The 18,299-nt window shown below is 44.5% G+C and overlaps 1 protein-coding gene across 2 annotated transcripts in view; it reads left to right on the top strand.

The window, feature by feature from the left end:
• LOC147702338 (ATP-binding cassette sub-family A member 9-like) overlaps positions 1–18,299 on the top strand; it is a 1,822,583-nt gene that overhangs the window by 1,134,904 nt on the left and 669,380 nt on the right. For both annotated transcript variants that reach the window (XM_086930970.1, XM_086930969.1), the window contains exon 24: positions 12,546–12,659. In XM_086930970.1, the coding sequence (XP_086787096.1) occupies positions 12,546–12,659 (114 nt within the window). The remainder of the gene's footprint in view (positions 1–12,545; positions 12,660–18,299) is intronic.

The following is an 18,299-nucleotide window of genomic DNA, read 5'->3' as shown; positions in this document are numbered from 1 at the left end:
AACACGCATGACCCTTTATACTCACTCTCGACCGATACTGCTGCTTTTCTGTCTCACGTCATCCGGTCCTTCTTCGGCGGGCGGTTCTTCCGATCATCGATCTCTAGGGGCCTTGGGGTAATCTAACCTGGCCTAGATCACCTTCCTCAAGAAGGCAACCATCCTCTATAGCTACCAACTGGAAGGGCGAGATTTTGATCGATATCTTATCACTATTGATCTAAAACCCCGATCTGGTCGACTGAACCTTTATTGCCTGTCATTGAGGGAAGAAAGTGCATCTCTTACCAAGTTAGTTCACCCAATAAAGGACTCCGCTTCAAAGGATCACAAACAACTTCTAGCTTTCAAAGATTTATTATAAAGTCAAGATAAGTTGCAGGTACAAGCATCTCAAAATGAGATTCACAAGATACACGGGCCCAACTACATACATGTGCTCTCTGAAAGCCCTCAGACGAGCAACGGAAACTACAAGTACCAGTTCTAAAAATAATAGGGCTATTAGCATAGACACATATTGAGATCTCTCAGTCATTTACAGCCGGAGGGAAAATACAGGTTAGGCTGTCCCTACCCTGATCTAGATGGTATCCCTACTTAACCAGGTCCCTACCTAACAAAAGGTGTCAGCAGTGAATGACCCCCAAGGGAAGTCACCCACTCTCAGTCTCTTGGTGAAAACCTATAGTTCTCCAATCATGACCCCTCTCTGCCTACCCATCCGCTCTCTTAAGGGTCCTCAGGCTTCTGCTCTCACTCCACCCAGGGGTGCTGTCCCTAATACAAAAATACAACAACATTTAGGACGCCCCTCATGAGACGCCCCTCACGTGGTGTAGCTTCTGGCTTTTTCCATGATGAGGCCTTGTGGTTAGAGTCGACCTTGCTTCTCAGACTCTTCTCCGGCCCGCTGATACCCCTTAAACATTCCGGAACCCTCCTCCATGTCTGGTCCGTCTCTTGAACAAACTTCTATTCATATTATTTATAATTGAATACCCCCTTTTCTCTTACAGACAGACATTTGCAGCCAAATCCCAATTCTCATAGTCTTCCAACCACGTTGCAACATTCCCCGGCCCAGACTAATATGTGTAAATCAACGTTAAAGCCTTCCAGCCCTACAACATTTTTATAGTATTCAACTTCTTCTTTAATTATTAGCATGTTAATACTCTTATTCTATTTATTCGGTAAACACATCTATAAATCATGGCCTACTCATTATTACTAAACATTAGTGCAATCCATGTTGTGAAATTGAACCACCTTCCCCCTCCCTTCTAGCTCTGGCCCTGAGGCCTACCACGTTCAGCGTTTCCGTATGCCATCTTACATTTTAGCAGCTACACAACATGGATTCAGGAATAATCACGTCTAATTAAATCATATTGTTTCACACATTTCTGTATTAGTTCCACTTCTACTTAAATCTCTATATTAACTACACATTTCAGAATATAACTGTAGGTACTATCAGCACTCATGGCATTTCTCTTCATGACTTGTGCTTACTACGTGTAAGTGTGACGCACTTCTACATTTAGGTCAGTTTGCGCTCTCCCAATATTGCGAATGTGTACTCTATAAGTGTACCTCCATAGAGCATAGACTAATTTGAACTTCTGTGATGTGCTGGTTTTGGTTAGTTAAAAGAAGATAAAGTTTGGAGTTTGGTGCATTAGTCACTGGGTAGCTGATTCCCACGTTCCTATTATCCATGGAGAAATTATTGAACTTTTTTTAAATTTATTGAATAGCTTAAAAATACAATACACATGCTCCACAGGAGAGCCATCATCATCAAAATATCATGGATTAATACAAGCATTTTGTAGTTATGAGAATTGCATCAATAATATATATTACGAAATATAGAACAACCAACTCCTGACGAGCCAACGACCGTCCCCCCCCCCCCCCCTCCAACCTCCCCCCGGCACTTAAGAAATGTGACACCGTACACTAATGGGGTCTTGAACATTATAGACACACATGTAAGATAACTCGAATAGGTAGTTCCAATTGCATTCATTTCCAAGAAGGCACAAAAAAAAATACATGACATATCACAAATCGGGACGACACAACAGACACATCGTCAGTGGGGCCCATAAGTCTTTGGGCTGATATGTCTCATGCAGATCCTCCGCATAGGCCTCCAGCTGCTCCCTACAGAAGTTAAGTCTAGTATCCATTTCCGAACCGTGGGTGAACCCTTTGCGCCCCAGCATTGTGCTACAGCGCGCTTCGCCAGTAGTGTCACAACAGCAACCAGTCGCCCGTTACCAGGTTTCAAGGACTTCACGTTACCCAGCAGGCAAACGTCTGTTACACATCGCATGCGTTCCAACACAACATCCGTCAGCATGCTCGCAACCCTGGCCCAAAAGGCAGCTATCCCTGCGCACTGCCATGATAGGTGTAAAAAATCAGCATCAGCTTGTCCACACCCCACACAACAAGCAGTATCACGCAGTCCGAATCTCCGCAATTGCATTGGAGTATAGTATAACTGGTGCAAATTTTTAAAATGAATGATACAGAGATTACAGTTAGCCGTGAGGCACCCAGTTAGTGTACAACAAGATTTCCAATGATCAGGTGACAATGTGTATCCCAGCGCAGCATTCCATTTAAGATATGAAGGGTGTTCCTCTGGCTCCCTGTCACGTAGGGATGCAGCATACAGTTAAGTAATCAGACCCTTACACTCCTCTCCAGGCAGCACCGCCTGCAGTGCTCACAATGTCTGTGGCTCAGCCGGAAGATTGGGGTAAATATCTCTGACTGCTTGTCGCACCCTCACATATGTAAAGCACAGAATCGAACAATGAGTCCGACCTGCCTGCAAGTTTTGCAGCGAGCAGAACTGGCCTTGTTTGTACAAGTCACCCATATGCATAACCCTGGCTGCCTGCAGCACGTGTAGCGCGAAGCATTTCTGTGCCACCAAGATGTTTGGATGCTCAGTTATTGGTAACTGCGGAGCAGAAAGGTAATTCAGCTGTGCTCTTCTAGCAAGGGCCTGCCAGACCCAGGCAGTACACTTCACTGGGTTGATTTCTGTCCTGGGGCCCCCGCAACCTCCCGAAACTGCTGCTGCCACCAGCGGCAGAGGAAGTATTGCATCTGGCTTGATCGCTGTGCCGGGTAGAAACCGTTGCGGGAAAAAAAATTATGCGCAAATTGCATCTGTGGTCAAATGGCTGTACAAGAGTATTCCAGTTACAGTGCGGCTTCTTTACCCCCCTCCCAGACAAATGAAAACGGCCGATTGTAGCACCTCAAAAAAAGAGATATTCAGGTGAATAGGAATATTTACAAACAAATATAGTAATTTTGGAAAAATAGACATTTGTGTCACCTCAATGCGATCAGCAAGCAACAGGGGCAGCCGGGCCCCATGCTCAGCCTCGTCTGTAATCTGTGTAATAGTACTACCATAGTTCATAGAGATTACCTGATCAGGGTCCCTATGTAACGACACCCCCAGGTATTTCACCGGGTCCCGGGTTCCGGGTCCAGGTTAGAGGGAAATCCAGCTCAACCACGCAAGTGCCTATACTCTCTCCCTTCTCCCCCAGCTCCGTACTGTCATTATACAGAACCCGGCTGGTTCACTGTGAGTAATGTTTTTTACTCTCTGTTGACACACATGGTTGGCACTCCTCATCCCTCACGTGAATGAGCTTTGTGAATTTCAGGTACCCATCTCTTTTGGCCGTCCCACTTGTATCCATTCATTACAACCCGGTCCAGTCCTTGCATCCTCTTTTTCTCTCATCCCTTAGATCACCCCTACACTGTAGGTCCTGACGGGTCGAAACGCCGTCGACAATTAATGGAATTGAACAATTCACACAGCGCTTATGATTGTATATAGTCGCTGTAATATTCTGTATGACTTCATTTCAAAATGGTCGCTCTCCTGGATAATAATTGTTTGGAACCTTGTAAATACCTTCACCAATTGTCACTCAACTGTTGTTTTTGGTTCTTACAAATACACTTGGGACACTTCGCAATAGTAGAGTTTTATTCTGTACATTATATATGTTATATTTTCCGTGAATAATACAAACTTATTTGTTGTACAAGCCTTGGTGTCACGAGCGCTCTCTTTAACATCCCTCTAAAACTCCTAGCTGATATTGCTATTATGCTGTATAGTTATCAGTGAATCTCAATGTACTATTCCACTGGAACCGTTGTTTTCTATATAAAGTACGCACCCTGGTTCCTGAGTGAGTAGGGTTCTCTTGTTCCTTCCTTCCCACCAGTAGGAAAGGCAGACGACACCCAACCATTGACAGGCACTCCGGCAACAGGATCGGTATACAGAACCTTGATCCACTGAAGAAAAACAGGGGGGGAGTCCCATTCTTGTGAGTACAGTGAACATATAAACTCATTGAAGGGAATGTCGATTCTCCAATTAACATGAAGAGAGAATCTTGATTTCATTACAAGACCGGAGGCTACCATTATGCAAATACTTTTATTTGCTGCCCAACATGCAGCCCTTTAAAGAATATTACTACATCACAATAAAATAGAACGTTAACACATGATAACCAGGATGAACAGGCTCCTATCTTCCTTGTGGGCTGCGATGACACAGGAGTACAGTGAAGATTTCATCGAAACAATTATTCCTTAAGATTGTTATCTGAGAAGGAACAAAAAAATATCATATAGTGAAAGAGGTAAAAATCATGTTTTCAGATATAACAAGAAAACATTTGACATTAATCAACCCAAACCTCTCAGGGAGAGGAGGGTGGGATAATGTTAGCCTCCGTATGTCTTTAATGAAATCAAGATTCTCTCTTCATGTTAATTGGAGAATCGACATTTCATTACAAGACCGGAGGCTACCATTATGCATGTTTAAAGCCATGCAAAGCTGCACCGCTAACATGTTCTATTGGTCTCAAGTAGAACTTCGAGAAGGTACTTGCATTAGACCAATCTGCAGCTTTAAGTATTTCGAGTAGAGAACCTCTAGCCCAAAAGACTTTGCTAGCCATTGCACCTCTAGAAGAGTGAGCACCAAACCTAGATAGATCTACACCTGCTTCATGCATAATCAGGCGTATCCACCTTGATAAGGTTGCTGATGATACTGGCCTAAAAGGTCTAACAAAAGATAAAAGAAGTTGATTACATCCAGGAGGTCTAGAAACTGAAATCTTATTTTCATAACACTTCATGCAATTAACAACACATAATTTTTCACATTCATGAAAGAAGGGATAGAAGATAGATTCTGACATCGTTTTTGTTCTTTTCCAAATATCGAAATGAACACCTTCAGAAGAATAAAATCTGTAGGAAAGATCAAGAGCTTTAATATCAGACACCCTCCTGAAGGATATTAAACACAATAGGGTTGCTAATTTCATTGAAATTCTCTTAAGAGAAAGTAACTGATTAACAGGCCAGGACATGAAAAGGTTAAAAATCAGATTAACATCCCACAGGGATTCATAGCGAGGTCTAGGGGGTCTCCTAAGTCTAATGCCCTTCATGACCCTTTTGATTAGTGGATTACTACCAATAGCAAGGTTATTAATTAAACAATGACCTGAAGAGATAGCTGACCTGTAACAATTGATGGTTCTAAAAGAAAGACCTGACTCAAAAAGATGAGCGAGGTAATTAGCTACATATTGTAAAGGACATTGAACGGGATCCAGATCCCTTTCAAGGCACCAACCAGACCATTTGTTCCATATTCCTCTGTATCTCTTTCTGGTCCCAGGGGCCCATGATTCTTCCAGTAAGCTTTTAGCTTCTCCCGAAAGTTCAGAATATCTCCCTGAATCCCTGATATCCTCCAAACAAGAAGGTTCATTTTCCCCTCCAAGACTAAAGGATGTTCAGCACTGCTACCGCCTGAAAATCGGAGTCAAAATAATGTAGGGTGGCAAAAAGTGTGCGCAAATTATGCGTAGAAGACCAGGCAGGCACACAGTGTGACTGTTATCTTTGCCAAAATCTCAGCATCAATGTTAATAATTGAAAGGGGCCGATAGGAGTAACAACAATTAGATGCCTTATCAGGCTTTAATAGCATAATCAAGAGGGCTTCCTTTAAAGAGGGCTAGAGATGACCAGTATCTTACGCCTCCACATAGACATCAATGAGTTTGGGGTCTAAATCATCCACAAAGGTCTTATAAAACTCGCTAGGGAGCCCGTCCAAACCTGCAGTTTTAAATGTGGGGAGGGACATAATAGCAAGTTTTACGTCCTCCACATCAAAAGGTTGAGTAAGATATTTTCTATGGCCAATCCAGAGCGACAGCATCCAAATATAAGTGTATGTCTTCCGATTGTACCACAGCTTTATTTTCATATAGTCTAGTATAGAAATCAAGAATGGTCCCACTAATCTAAGATGTGGTGTAGGGAAACTCCCACGTATCATCAAGCAAGTCTGTGATATATTGCTGACTACTTGGAGCAGCTAACTTCCGTGCAAGTGAGCGGCTGAGACTGCCCCCTCACCGTAATATCTAGCGGTACTATTTCTGGACCTATGCACCAACTCGTGATCGACAGTGTCATTATGTTCGGTCACTAGCTCCCGAATCGCAGATAATGTCGCTGGAGAAGGGTCCTTCACATAGGCATGTTATAAAGTAGAAATTTCTGCTGCTTGTTTGTGAATCCTACGTCTCAAATCTCTCAAGATGTCTGCCTGTGCCCCCATACAAATTCCCCTAATAGTTATCTTAAATGCTTTCCACATGACGCCAACGCTGTCAACCGAGCCCTCATTCTACCTAAAATATTTGTGAATGGCCTCCCCGACCGTGTGCTTAGCGACTGAGTTAGTTAATGAGGATGGCTGCAACCGCCATGTGGTATGCAGGAACCTGCAGCTCCAGGAGTCCAGGAGAATTATCCGAAAGCGTCCGAGCCATATGGCGAACCTCAACTGCCCATGTACACGCACCCGCAGTGACAAGCTAGACATCCAGGCGGGACCAAGACCTATGTACAGAGGAAACAAAAGTGGTCTTGTTCATCCACGGATTCTGCAATTGCCACACATCATGCAAATGTCCTACATCTATCAGTCCCAACAACATCTCAGAAACCTGCATAGGTCGTGTCATCCCACTACCCATGCAGTCAGCAGCAACATCTAGACAAACATTAAAGTCGCCACCCCAGAGTATCTCCACATCTGGGAAGACCGAAATGTGGAGCCAGACATCCGCAAAGAAAGCCAGATCATCGATGTTTGGTCCATAGACATTCACCAAAAGCACACTCGCTCCACCCAGTTGACCATGTACCAGCGCTATCCGGCTTAAGTCATCTATCTCAGTTCGAATAACCGTAAATGGGACCCTTCACTTGACCCGAATCATCACTCCCAAGCATAGCTGGAATATTAGGATGCCACTCGCACCCCTGCTCATTGACCACCCACATTTTCTTCCAACTAATTTGTGAGGTGGGTTTCCTGTAAGTAGGCTATCTGGACGTCCATCCTGTCTAAATACTCCAGTACAGACGGAATCTTCCTAGGGGTGTTTAGGCCGCGGACATTCCAGGTTAGTAACCACACTTTACCACTCATCGAGTCAATATAGCTTTAAAAAACCTGACAATTGGATATATCAGAGACAGGTATTCAACATTGCAAGTAAAAAGATAAATACCACAAAAACAAAAATACAAAGAGCCTGTCGTCCCCCTCACCCTCCACCCCGACCCACCTCCCACTTAAGCGTCCCCAACTCGCCAAAGCCATCCCAACCCTCACCAGCCCACTCCCAACTAGGAAAAAACAAAGCAAAGCGTAGATGGGGTACTCCCATTAGGGGGCGTCAGAGTGCTACTAGCCTCCTATCAGGTAGGAGGTGCAGAGCATAAATTAGTAGCTGTGCCTGGTAAAAGAAATACAATCAGATAAAGTACATTATAAAAAGAGCATGCATATATAAGAAAGCATCAACTGTGTCCACCTGCACAAGGCGAAAATCAAGGAAGACATATAAGAGTGATATCATTACATAGGTCAAAGAATGGCAGCCCAGAAAAGCTTTGTGGCAGGACAAAGTATATTAGCGCGCCCACAGTCCTACTGATACTCATTATCCGATTGTGCCCGGGATTCGCGTCGCCTCCTTTTCAGATGCTTCGCATGCTCCAGAGCCACCTTGGGATTGGTGAAGGTTTTTGAGCATCCATCAGGGCCTATCGGCAAGCGGGCAGGGTAAAGCATGGCATAAGGAACCCCCTTGGATCATAAAATCTTTTTGCCAGCCCGAACTGCCTTCACGCAGCCTGCACAGAAACAGTAAAATCTTGGAAGAACGAGAGTGTCTTGCCTGGAGGACCTGGCTGGACTGTTCCCTTGATGTACAGGGTCAAGACTGATTTGCATATGGCCAGGTCTAAACTGGGGTGGCATGGTGAGCAAAAGAATGATGAATTTCTCACAGATCTCTAGACTGGGGGGGAATGTTTTGATTTGTTCTGCATTCTGTCCATCAATTGTGTGTTTTTTGCTTTTTCGCCCTAAGTGCGCCAGGTATGCACAGAGGTGGGTCCTGGGCTCACTGTGCCACTGGATTCGAGCAATCCTGGCTGAAGAGGGATGAAACCCCGAAACTGGGTCTAGGATGCTTGTTTCCGGTCCAGGGAGGACCTGACTTGGCAGTTCGGGCTGGACTGTTGCCATGAGGCACAGGGTCGAGACTGATTTGCATATGGCTGAGTCTAAACATGGGTGCCTTGGTGAGCAAAAGAGTGATGGATGTAACCCAGATCTCTTGACTGGGGGGAATGTTTTGATGTGTTTTGCATTCCGTCCATCAATTGTGTGTCTTTTGGTATAACAGAACGTCAGAACGTTGGAGCTGAGTCTCTCTACCACATCAGTACCTGTAGGCCCAAATCCAACTAGCTCACAGCACCTCATCTGTATTCCTAACTTTCCCAGCGTGACTGGTGATTTGGCAACCCAGAACTGTTACAGATTTGTAACTTAATTTACATGTACATAAATAAACACTCTCATTATTTCAATAGGATATAACGTACATCTAACCTTAGATAGTCATTGCATCATTTTATACAGATGTTACATATTTATATTTCATTTTGCTCATTTCAAATGGTATTCACTACACAACTGTAATGTTCCACATACTTAATAAATAGTACTCTTGCTTTACAATATGCATTAGAGTAAGGAGATGTCTCTTTCTGCATGATGACCCCAAAATATTTGGACTGATGCTGCTGTTTCTTTGACTCTGAGAGTGCACTGAGGCCTGCTAACCAGACCTAAGTTATAAGTGTTTTAAACCATAACAAAATATATGTTAAATTGGCTACCACCAATTGGCATAAACTGATTAGCAAGAATATAGTACAAAGGTTACCCACGGCATGTAAGTTAGAAGGCTTCTAGCCTGACACTGCACCCTGGAAGAGCAGTTTTAATCTGCTAGATCAACTTTGCAATTTAAACCAATGGGAAAGCCCCCACTTCCCTCAATAATATATATAAGTCGCCCAGAAGGAAGGCCCTAAAGCAGGGAACAGTATATAACTAAGTGTCACATGAACTTTAATATGTCCCAACAGTAAAATGTCCAAATTGTTGTATTTTGAGTGGAAAAGCAAATAGCCCCATTGGCTAGTACAGACTTACATGCTGCCATCTCAGCTGTGCTAACTTCTGAATGGGACTACTAAAATGGGTTCTTGCAGGTATAAACCTATTTGTGACATTAACCCCAACTTGATGCCCAGGTGGAATTTAATGTCACTTTTAATGAAAGCCAAATTTTACAAAATTGCCACTCTGTTGCTCAGCTTATCTGCTAGCCTTTTTGCAGTTGCTGACCACCAGACAGGCTTCTGTCCTCCTGTGGAGTAGTGTGAACTACATCCAGGGTCATGAACAATTGAGACAGGCCACAGAGGGAGGTGTTACTTCTCCCTTGCAGGCAGCCACTCATGGTGATGGCCTAAAAGGTAAGCTTCAAACAATGAACCATCTTTCTTGGGCTAATAGTGATCACACTTGAGTAGAGCTGCCCCTTTGTTCAGGTAGATGGGCTGGTGGAGGGAACAGAAAGGGGAAACCAGTAGCCAAACTGTTTTTTCCACGGGCGTGTAGACCCCAGGTAGCCACACCTCTAGGGCTCCTCATTACCAAGAAAGGGTTCAGACATCTTGAGCGTGGGCAGATTAGTTCACTCTGGCATTGCTAGTTGTCACAGGGCTAGAGGGATCCTGGTTGGCATTGGCTAGTGACTGCATCATTCCCCCAGGGAACTTTCTGAGCACGCCTGGCACCCTGAACCTCAGATCACATCAGGACTGGAAAGGACCAAAGAAGTACTGCCCTGCTGATTCCTGGACCTGGCAAGAAATGCTGTAACAACTGCTTGACTGCAGCTACTGCTCCTTGGGCCAGTGAGGAGAGGACTGTGGCTGTGATGCTCGGTACTTAGAAAATTCTCTTCAGAACTCCAGACTGAAGTACAGACTCCAAGGGTCAGTCAGCTGGCCCCCTGTTTCATCACCAGGGATATAATGCTGGAGTTGCCTGTTCTGCCTAGTCAGTAGCCATCTTCAAGAAATCAGTGCTGACCGCCAAAATGCAGCCAAGATCTTCACCCTGGCCTCAAAAGTTGCATCTATGTCAACCTTACCAGAGTAAGTAACTAGAGTGTGGATTGGTCACCCATGATAGACACCAGCCCTCACCAAAGAAAACTGTTGAACTCGCTGTGAAAGAAGCGTAGTATCCCCACACTGGTAGACTTTCACTGTCCCAAAAAGTACCTTGAAGGATTTGAACCCTGTTGCCAAAGCTGCCCCATGTTACCCGTGGATCAAGGAATAACTGCAAGGAGACCCCCATAAACGGCACATTATACAGAGCATCTTTCAGCATCCTGTATCCTCAGACTCAGGACCACTCCATTAAAGTCTATTGCAAATTTGATGTAAAGTGTGGAAATGGACTTGAAACCAATTTTGCGACCAGGTAACTGTCCAAATTTTCCTTATTGGCCTCTCTGACCTTTACCCTGTTTGAACTGGTCACCCAGTACAGAAAGGAATAGCCAAGTACAACCCTTTCAAACTTTTCATACTTTACGGATACCATAGCTTGTTTGTGCTTTGGACTAAAAGGCTGAAATTTACGTTTTCTCTAAAAATGTTTATCTTCAAAATCCTCTTGCTCACCTTGGTGTCTACAATTAATAATATATAATCTACTTTTTAATAAATTGGTGTCTGATTTCTTCACGTGTTGTGCTACTTTTTTATTCTGTTGTTTTGTGCCTACTGAGGTACAGGCATTTGATAGTGCCAGGATGGGGGTTTCTAGCTCCGGCGGTGACTTGAGGTGGAGGTTAGGCACAGCTACAGCCCACTGCCACTCACCTTTATTGCCTACCCTATGTAGTGGTTCAGCATGCCGATCTACAGCAGCTCCAGTGACACTGCTGCAAGCCTCCATTTTCCAAATCTTAGATGGTGGCCTCACCGTGAATAATGGAATGTTATCATTTAGGTCCCGTTTTGTATTCCCCCAGGAAGCCATCTTATCATGCATATACAGGAAAGAAGTATATGGCTCTTGAGTACACCTCAGGCACTGTTCCCGACTTTTCCTATATTTAGGGTCATGATTTAACTCCATGTACCAAAGCTGGCCTATCAAGGAACCAGCCTCACTGCCTCATGCCCAACTCCTTGCAACTTTCCATGGGATCTCACAGCTCCGTGGAAGCTCCATGTAGGGTGGTGTGCATCGAACTGTGTCCGAGTCTGGACTCAAAACTAGTTTTTTACTTGGCAATCAAATTTTCGCAGTCAGGGTGGGCGGAATTTGCGTAGTCGCGCTACGCAAAGCTCTGCAAAACAGTGAAAAATCTGAGCGAGCACGCAAAAGTTCTGCAAACACTCAGAATTGCTTGTTCCACGTGTTCGCAATGCTTTTTTCCTGTTCGCTAATGCTGTTTGCCTGCTCAGGGAGAAATATCTCGCAATCACTTATTTTGAAAGCGTGAACAAGCAAAAATTAGGCGAAGCTGCAGATCGCAGAATTGTTGGCAATTACGCATTCTCCGCGGAGCGTGAATTTATCCAAATTCCACAAGCCGGACGGAATTTACCACCCAGGCCTAGCCGTAATACGGCGAAATACCATCTCTCAAGATAGCTGACCTTGAAAACTGGCCTTCGGTGGCTTAAGGGTCTGGACAATTACCACACTATCTAACAATGTACTGATCCAGAATGTGATTATTATTTCACCAAGGCAATGGCTGAAGTGGGTTGACCTAAAGTCTCACTATTATTATTTTTGTATTTCATTTGATGTAAGGCAAATAGCAAAAGTAACCATTAGATCAGACCTTAAATAAAGAAGTACAATCCTTAATGACTATACTAATATATTATTTTCCTGTTTTGCTAATTTAATATTTATTTTATTTTACATCACAATATCATTTTAAACTTTGGGGAAACTCTCTGTTTTTCAGATTCTTTGTCTGACTGGGTACTCAGCATCTGCTATCCTTCTGGTCTATGTAATTTCATTTGTCTGTCGTAAAGGGAGAAATAATCCAGATTTCTGGGCCTGCATCTTCTTGATGGTAAGAAACAGACTAACAACAGAAAATGTTTTTTGTGAAAGACTGTGAGATAACAGCCAGTTAATGTAGAGCAGTTTGATGAGCAATTGGTCACAAGATTATTTGTTCTGTGATTCAGTTTATAATATTGAAGTATGGTGGCTTGGTGGTCCTAACTCTCTAGATCTGTTCTCTTTTTTATTTCTGGTTTATTTTTCATCTGCCCTGTTGTGTTCTCTGTTACAGGTTAAAAATAAAAGCGCCGGGACACTCCTTGGAGTAGCCGAGCGCTATAAAAGACACAGATAACATAACAACATAACATAACATAACTTGTGTTATGTTGAGTTAGTGTCCTCAATGTTCAGTGGGTTGGTATGAGTAAATGTTCCTATCAGAAAGCGCAGTGCTCTGTGTTAGTGTCCAGAGGATAAAGTATATTGTGGTGAGGTATTCTCCTTAGCAGTATCGTTCTTTGTTGCTTATGCATGAGCAGTCGTTGGACCTGGTCCTTTTTTCAGGGTTATACCCAAACTTTTGGCCTTCTTCCTCCTATTTTTCTAACCCTTTTTTGTTGGCTTTAGGACTCTGGACACTTTACTAGTGCTAAATGGCATGTGCTCTCTCCCCCTAAAACATGCTATTATTGGTATACACATGTTTGGCATATTTGATTTCCTACTGAGTCCCTTGTAAAGTGTTATACCATATACCCAGGGCCTATACATCAAATGCTATTAGTGGACCTGCAGCACTGCTTATGTCAGCAACAGAGGAATTTATCCACCCCACTGGATACACTTCAATTGGTGATCCGACCTGGAGGACGCTGTGTTGCACTTTCGGTCATCTCACCCCTCGGACATTAATTGAAGTGTGTCCAGTGGGGTGTCTTAATTACCCTTTTTAAATGTAATAAAGTGCATGACCCATTGAGAGTCTTTCATTTTAAGACATCGCCAGAATAGTGGCATCTTTTGTGACATCAACCAGATATTGCTGTTTGGTCAAGAATCATTGAAACATATTTAACGTTGGAATTCCGGATATTGCTGTATCAGATTGCCATGTTTTTGCCCTGAAGAAGTCCAAGGTACTTTACTGGATGAAATGCGTTGGCTGGTGTTTTTTAAGAATATCAAATGAAAGAAGAATAAAGAAAGAAAATGCAACTGGACTGTGCTATGTTTTGCGCTTCTTAAATTGTTCACACATTCCATTGTAACACAGTACTCTATTGTGTTGTATGTGGTGCAGCTTTGTTCCATGCTTTGGTATCATATTCCCTAGTTATGGAGGCACTTTTGGGTAGAGGGTGCATACAAAGAAGTGCACATGAATAATACTTCTCTAAGAATATATACTGCAGGTGACTTGCGGTGAGGGTGCTATGATAGCGTTCAGGTCAACTGCCCATTTTTTGTCTTTTTTTGTTATAAATTATCGACCACTCCTGCTTCAATCCATAAACTCACCGGCCTACTTCTGGTTGTAGAATTGCTCATGCTCACTAATGTCATCCAGATGAAAATCTCAAATCACAGAGATCGAAACACAGTGGACCTTGCGTGCAACAAAAAACTCTGGTATTGTTAAAAATAATCACCAGCAGTTTTTACTTATTTTGTCAATGCGATGTATATATTTTTAAATACCACTTTCACTCATCACATCACACACTTTTTCACTTTTTTTGTGAGCAGATGAACTATTCTTCAAAAGTCTCTGATATAATATATATTTTTTTAATTTTATTTATGTAATTTTAGCGATATAGGAGGTTTCATCATCAAAAATTAGAATTAGTACATCTGTAATCTGCATCACAACACCCCATTGGGGGCAAATCAACCCTCCAGCCCCTGTTACATAATAGATCTGATAAAGTACAAGAGATAGCGTAAAGTACAATCAAGACAGCATAAGACAATATAGCAATCAGTATCACATGTTGCACATATTAGCACATATTAGCAACCACTAGACAGTAATCAAGGGGTATAACAGAACAGCTGAGCAATCTTAGACAGTTATAGGGCTATATTCGGGAAGGATTCAACTCTCCCCAATCCCCCATCTTCCCTCGGCAGCACCATCCCATTTTGTGTGCAGAGAGGGTATGGGACTAGCACGCATCAGACTATTCGGGGGGGGGGGGGGGTTGGGGGGGTTAACAGCATGGCCAGCATCGACATCAGGAGCACCTGCCTTGCCGGAAGTGGTAGCTGCCGCAGCCAGCAAGTATGTAGTTAAGGGACTCCAAATATATCTGGGTCTGGAAGAAGGGGGGAGGAGTTCATCGTAGCTTAGTGATTGTTCCTGCCATGTAGTGAAGTCTAGTATCCAATCTTTGAATTTGGGTGACAAACTTCTTGTATGCAGGGGCAAAGTCATGTGTGTAGCCTAGGAGGTGAGTGGATCATGTCAGACCTTACCTCAAAAGACCTGTAACCAATAACGGTGGATGGGCGGTCACAGCTAGGCAAGGTGAAGTGCCCTCATGCTTACATCTGGCACATCTGTCGTCATCTCTGAGTTTGAATTTGTGTAGTTTTGCTGGAGTGTAATGTAACCTATGTAAAAAAATATAGTGTATAACACTCAAGCGGCTGCTCGCTGCAATATTTTGTGTCAGTTTGCAACTGAATTCCCACTGGTCGTCAGTTAGGTGGCGACCCCGGTCTCGATCCCACTCTAAGGGAGCTCTAGGGGAATGAGAAAGTGGTGGGAGCTAGGCCTGACGATGTAGTAGTGAAGTGACGTGTCTTGGGGGTTCGGCCATGGAGTGGGATTAGTGTGGGCGGCTCTGCGGGGAAGGCCCGGTCAGCCACTTTCACACTTTGTCTAAGTGTGATATACATGAAGAGCTCCATAGTGGAGGGTGAATTCTTCCCAAAGAACTGCTCTCTGGTGTAGAAAGTACTCCCCAAGTATAAGTCGCACCAGGTGGAGAAGTGCAAACTTTCTAACATTGACTTGCATTGCCATTCAGTAGTTACTAGGAGGGTGGGATGATGAAGCAGAGGCATTCTGGGGGAGTACAGCATTGTCACACCTAATCTGTCAGGTATCTTGTTCCAGGATTTGATAGTGTTTGCACCCGTCGCGGGGTCCCGGCCCCTTTCTCCACCCTTAGCGTACAAGAACCCAGAAAAAGGTATGGGGGCCTTGTAGACCTCCTCAACCGCCAGACATGAAGGGTAGAGTGTGCAGCAAATATACAGCGAAGTGAGCTTGTGCACTGTGGTAGTATAATTCAAAGTCAGGGAGTTTATAACCGCCTTGAGAGAAAGGGAGAGACAAAATATTCAGACCCAGCTGCGCTTGTTTGCCACCCATACCAGGCAAGTTATCTGCAACCTGAGTGAGGTAAATAAGTGTCCAGTGGCTTGCTGACTGTTAAGTGGCTGGGGTGAGGATAGGATTGGTTCGCTACCGTAAGTAGGGCCGCCGCCTCAGGACGGTGAAGAATTGTCGCCCATACAGTTCACTTGATCTGCATGTAGGCCAGTTCGAGCTTTCCCTCAGGCAAGGCCGCAAAGTTCAGGGAAGTGAGAGTTAGCCAGCTGGTGCAGAACCTACCAGGCCCAACGTGCTCCCAAAGTCAAGGGGGCCAGTCGCGGCATACATAGCGAACCCAGGTGGGAATATTCACCACTATAAGGCAGGCAGGAGAGCAGCAATGCGGCGCAACATAAATTCAGGGCAGCAGTAATAGGAGGGGCACCTGGCAGCGAACTCCCCAATACGGTAGGTTATACTGTATGTGGGCTGATGTTGTGCGTGTGGCGCCCAGCCGTTATTACAAAAGCGCGCTTCCCCCACTGTAGTCAACCGGGAATGTCATGAGTCGCAGCCAAAAATGGCACTCAGAAGATCGTTAGGGGGCCCAGCGCCGCCCACTACAGCTGCAGTTTGTAAGCGAGGGCAGCCCACACGGGGCAGAAAGAAGTCTATTGGGGGGTGCGTTATGAAGCGCGCAGGCCGTTCCCGAACTCCGCCATGTATTCCCACTGAGAGCAGAGCTGTGGCATGTGTGTGTAGGCGGCCATTGCCGCGAAGCAAGCCTTTCCTCTACACCAGGCTCCCAGAGGAGTGGAAAGACAGATCGCTCACCTTACAGCTGGAGCGAGGATCTGACGTCAAGCCGGGCAGAGAAGAGGCCGATATGAGATGCACAGGCCTAGGAAGCAGCAACGAGCTGTGGGTTCCCGTGGAAAATGGTGCAGAGCAGTCGCTCCAGGCACTCCAGGCACTCCAAAGCGGGACACTAGCTCCGATCAGGAAGGACGTATCTCTGGACAGCAACAATTCCGGCAGGTGTGCAGCAGCTGCGAGGGATCCCCAGGTCACAGGGTTCTCGAGTTTTCCACTCTTTCAATGCAAATGTAACTCAGGATGAGATTGATGTTTCTAAAGGTGCCCAACTGGCAAGAGCCTCGCTGGTGTGCAGCCATCTTGGTCGCGCACCACCTAGCGCCCCGGATATAATATTTATAACTAAATAATTTATTATGTCAATGCTCTACCTGTGTCCCTTCGTACAATTGTAAACTGTCAACTGCTTGGCATTTATTCAAGAATATGCCCGATGCCATAGGCAGAGTGATTAACACTCTCTTAAAATAACTTCCTTTCTTTAGAACCAGTTGGCCTCATATGAACCATTGTTACCTCCAAACAATATTGACTACCCCAGGTTCAAATGTTGGGGCACTTTTTTTCTTCAATACACTCCTCCTTTCTATGAGAGCTTCCCAACTGGCTTCCGCTCTGTGCACAACTTGTGCACCGCTTCTATCTCGGAAGTTAGTGCTGAACTCCACTCCACTGTGGACACATCGAGATGGGCTGATCATGGCTACTTTACCCCTCCCTTGGACCTGTAACGATCAGTGGATCCCCTCTGTTCCGCAGTACGCCTCCTTGGCACTCGCTGAGCGGCCCGGCCTCAGCTCGCGGAACCAGCGATTGACAACTACATTTGGGGAGATACTGGGTTAGCGTGGCAGTGCAGTCTTCCCTGCTGTCCCCGCTAACCCATGACTTCCTGGGGGCCTCTGAATCTCTATGGGAACTACTCTAGTAATTTCTTGTGGAAAAGCATTCCCGTAAGGCTTCTAAAAGAAGCCCAGCTTTATTAGGCACTGCTTGGACAGTTATACTTGCAAATTGCATATCTCTGGATATAGGTATTGAAAGAATGTAATTGTGGGTTTGTTTTATTCAGTATAACAAGCCCTAACTTTTCATCTGCATATCTTGAAAAGAATATGTGATATTTATGTTGGTTTGGCCTTAAAGATTTTATAATAAAATAAGTTATTTTTATGTAACCTATGTGGAGTCTCTTTTGTGGTATATTCATTTTGTTTCTGTGGGAGGGTGTTGCACAAATGCTTTACACATTGCCTCTGATGATAAGCCTGCCTGCTCTGTGCCAAGCTACCAGCGGGTGAGCACAGGTTATCTTTGGCATGTAACTTACTTGCCCTGACTAGAGTGAGGAGTTCGGCCTGTCTTAGGTGCATACCCTAGCCAATCAGAAACTCCACTTCTAACAGTAGTGTAGTCTGTTAGGTACCTTATGATGCTGGGCAGTACAGTATGCTAGGTTCCTTGGAATTCATTGGAGGATAACATGTGTGTACCTTTAGGAAG

The sequence above is a fragment of the Lissotriton vulgaris genome, chromosome 7 (genome assembly GCF_964263255.1).
Source record: "Lissotriton vulgaris chromosome 7, aLisVul1.2, whole genome shotgun sequence".
Classification (NCBI taxonomy): Eukaryota; Metazoa; Chordata; class Amphibia; order Caudata; family Salamandridae; genus Lissotriton; species Lissotriton vulgaris.
This window is presented reverse-complemented; position numbering and strand designations above follow the sequence as displayed.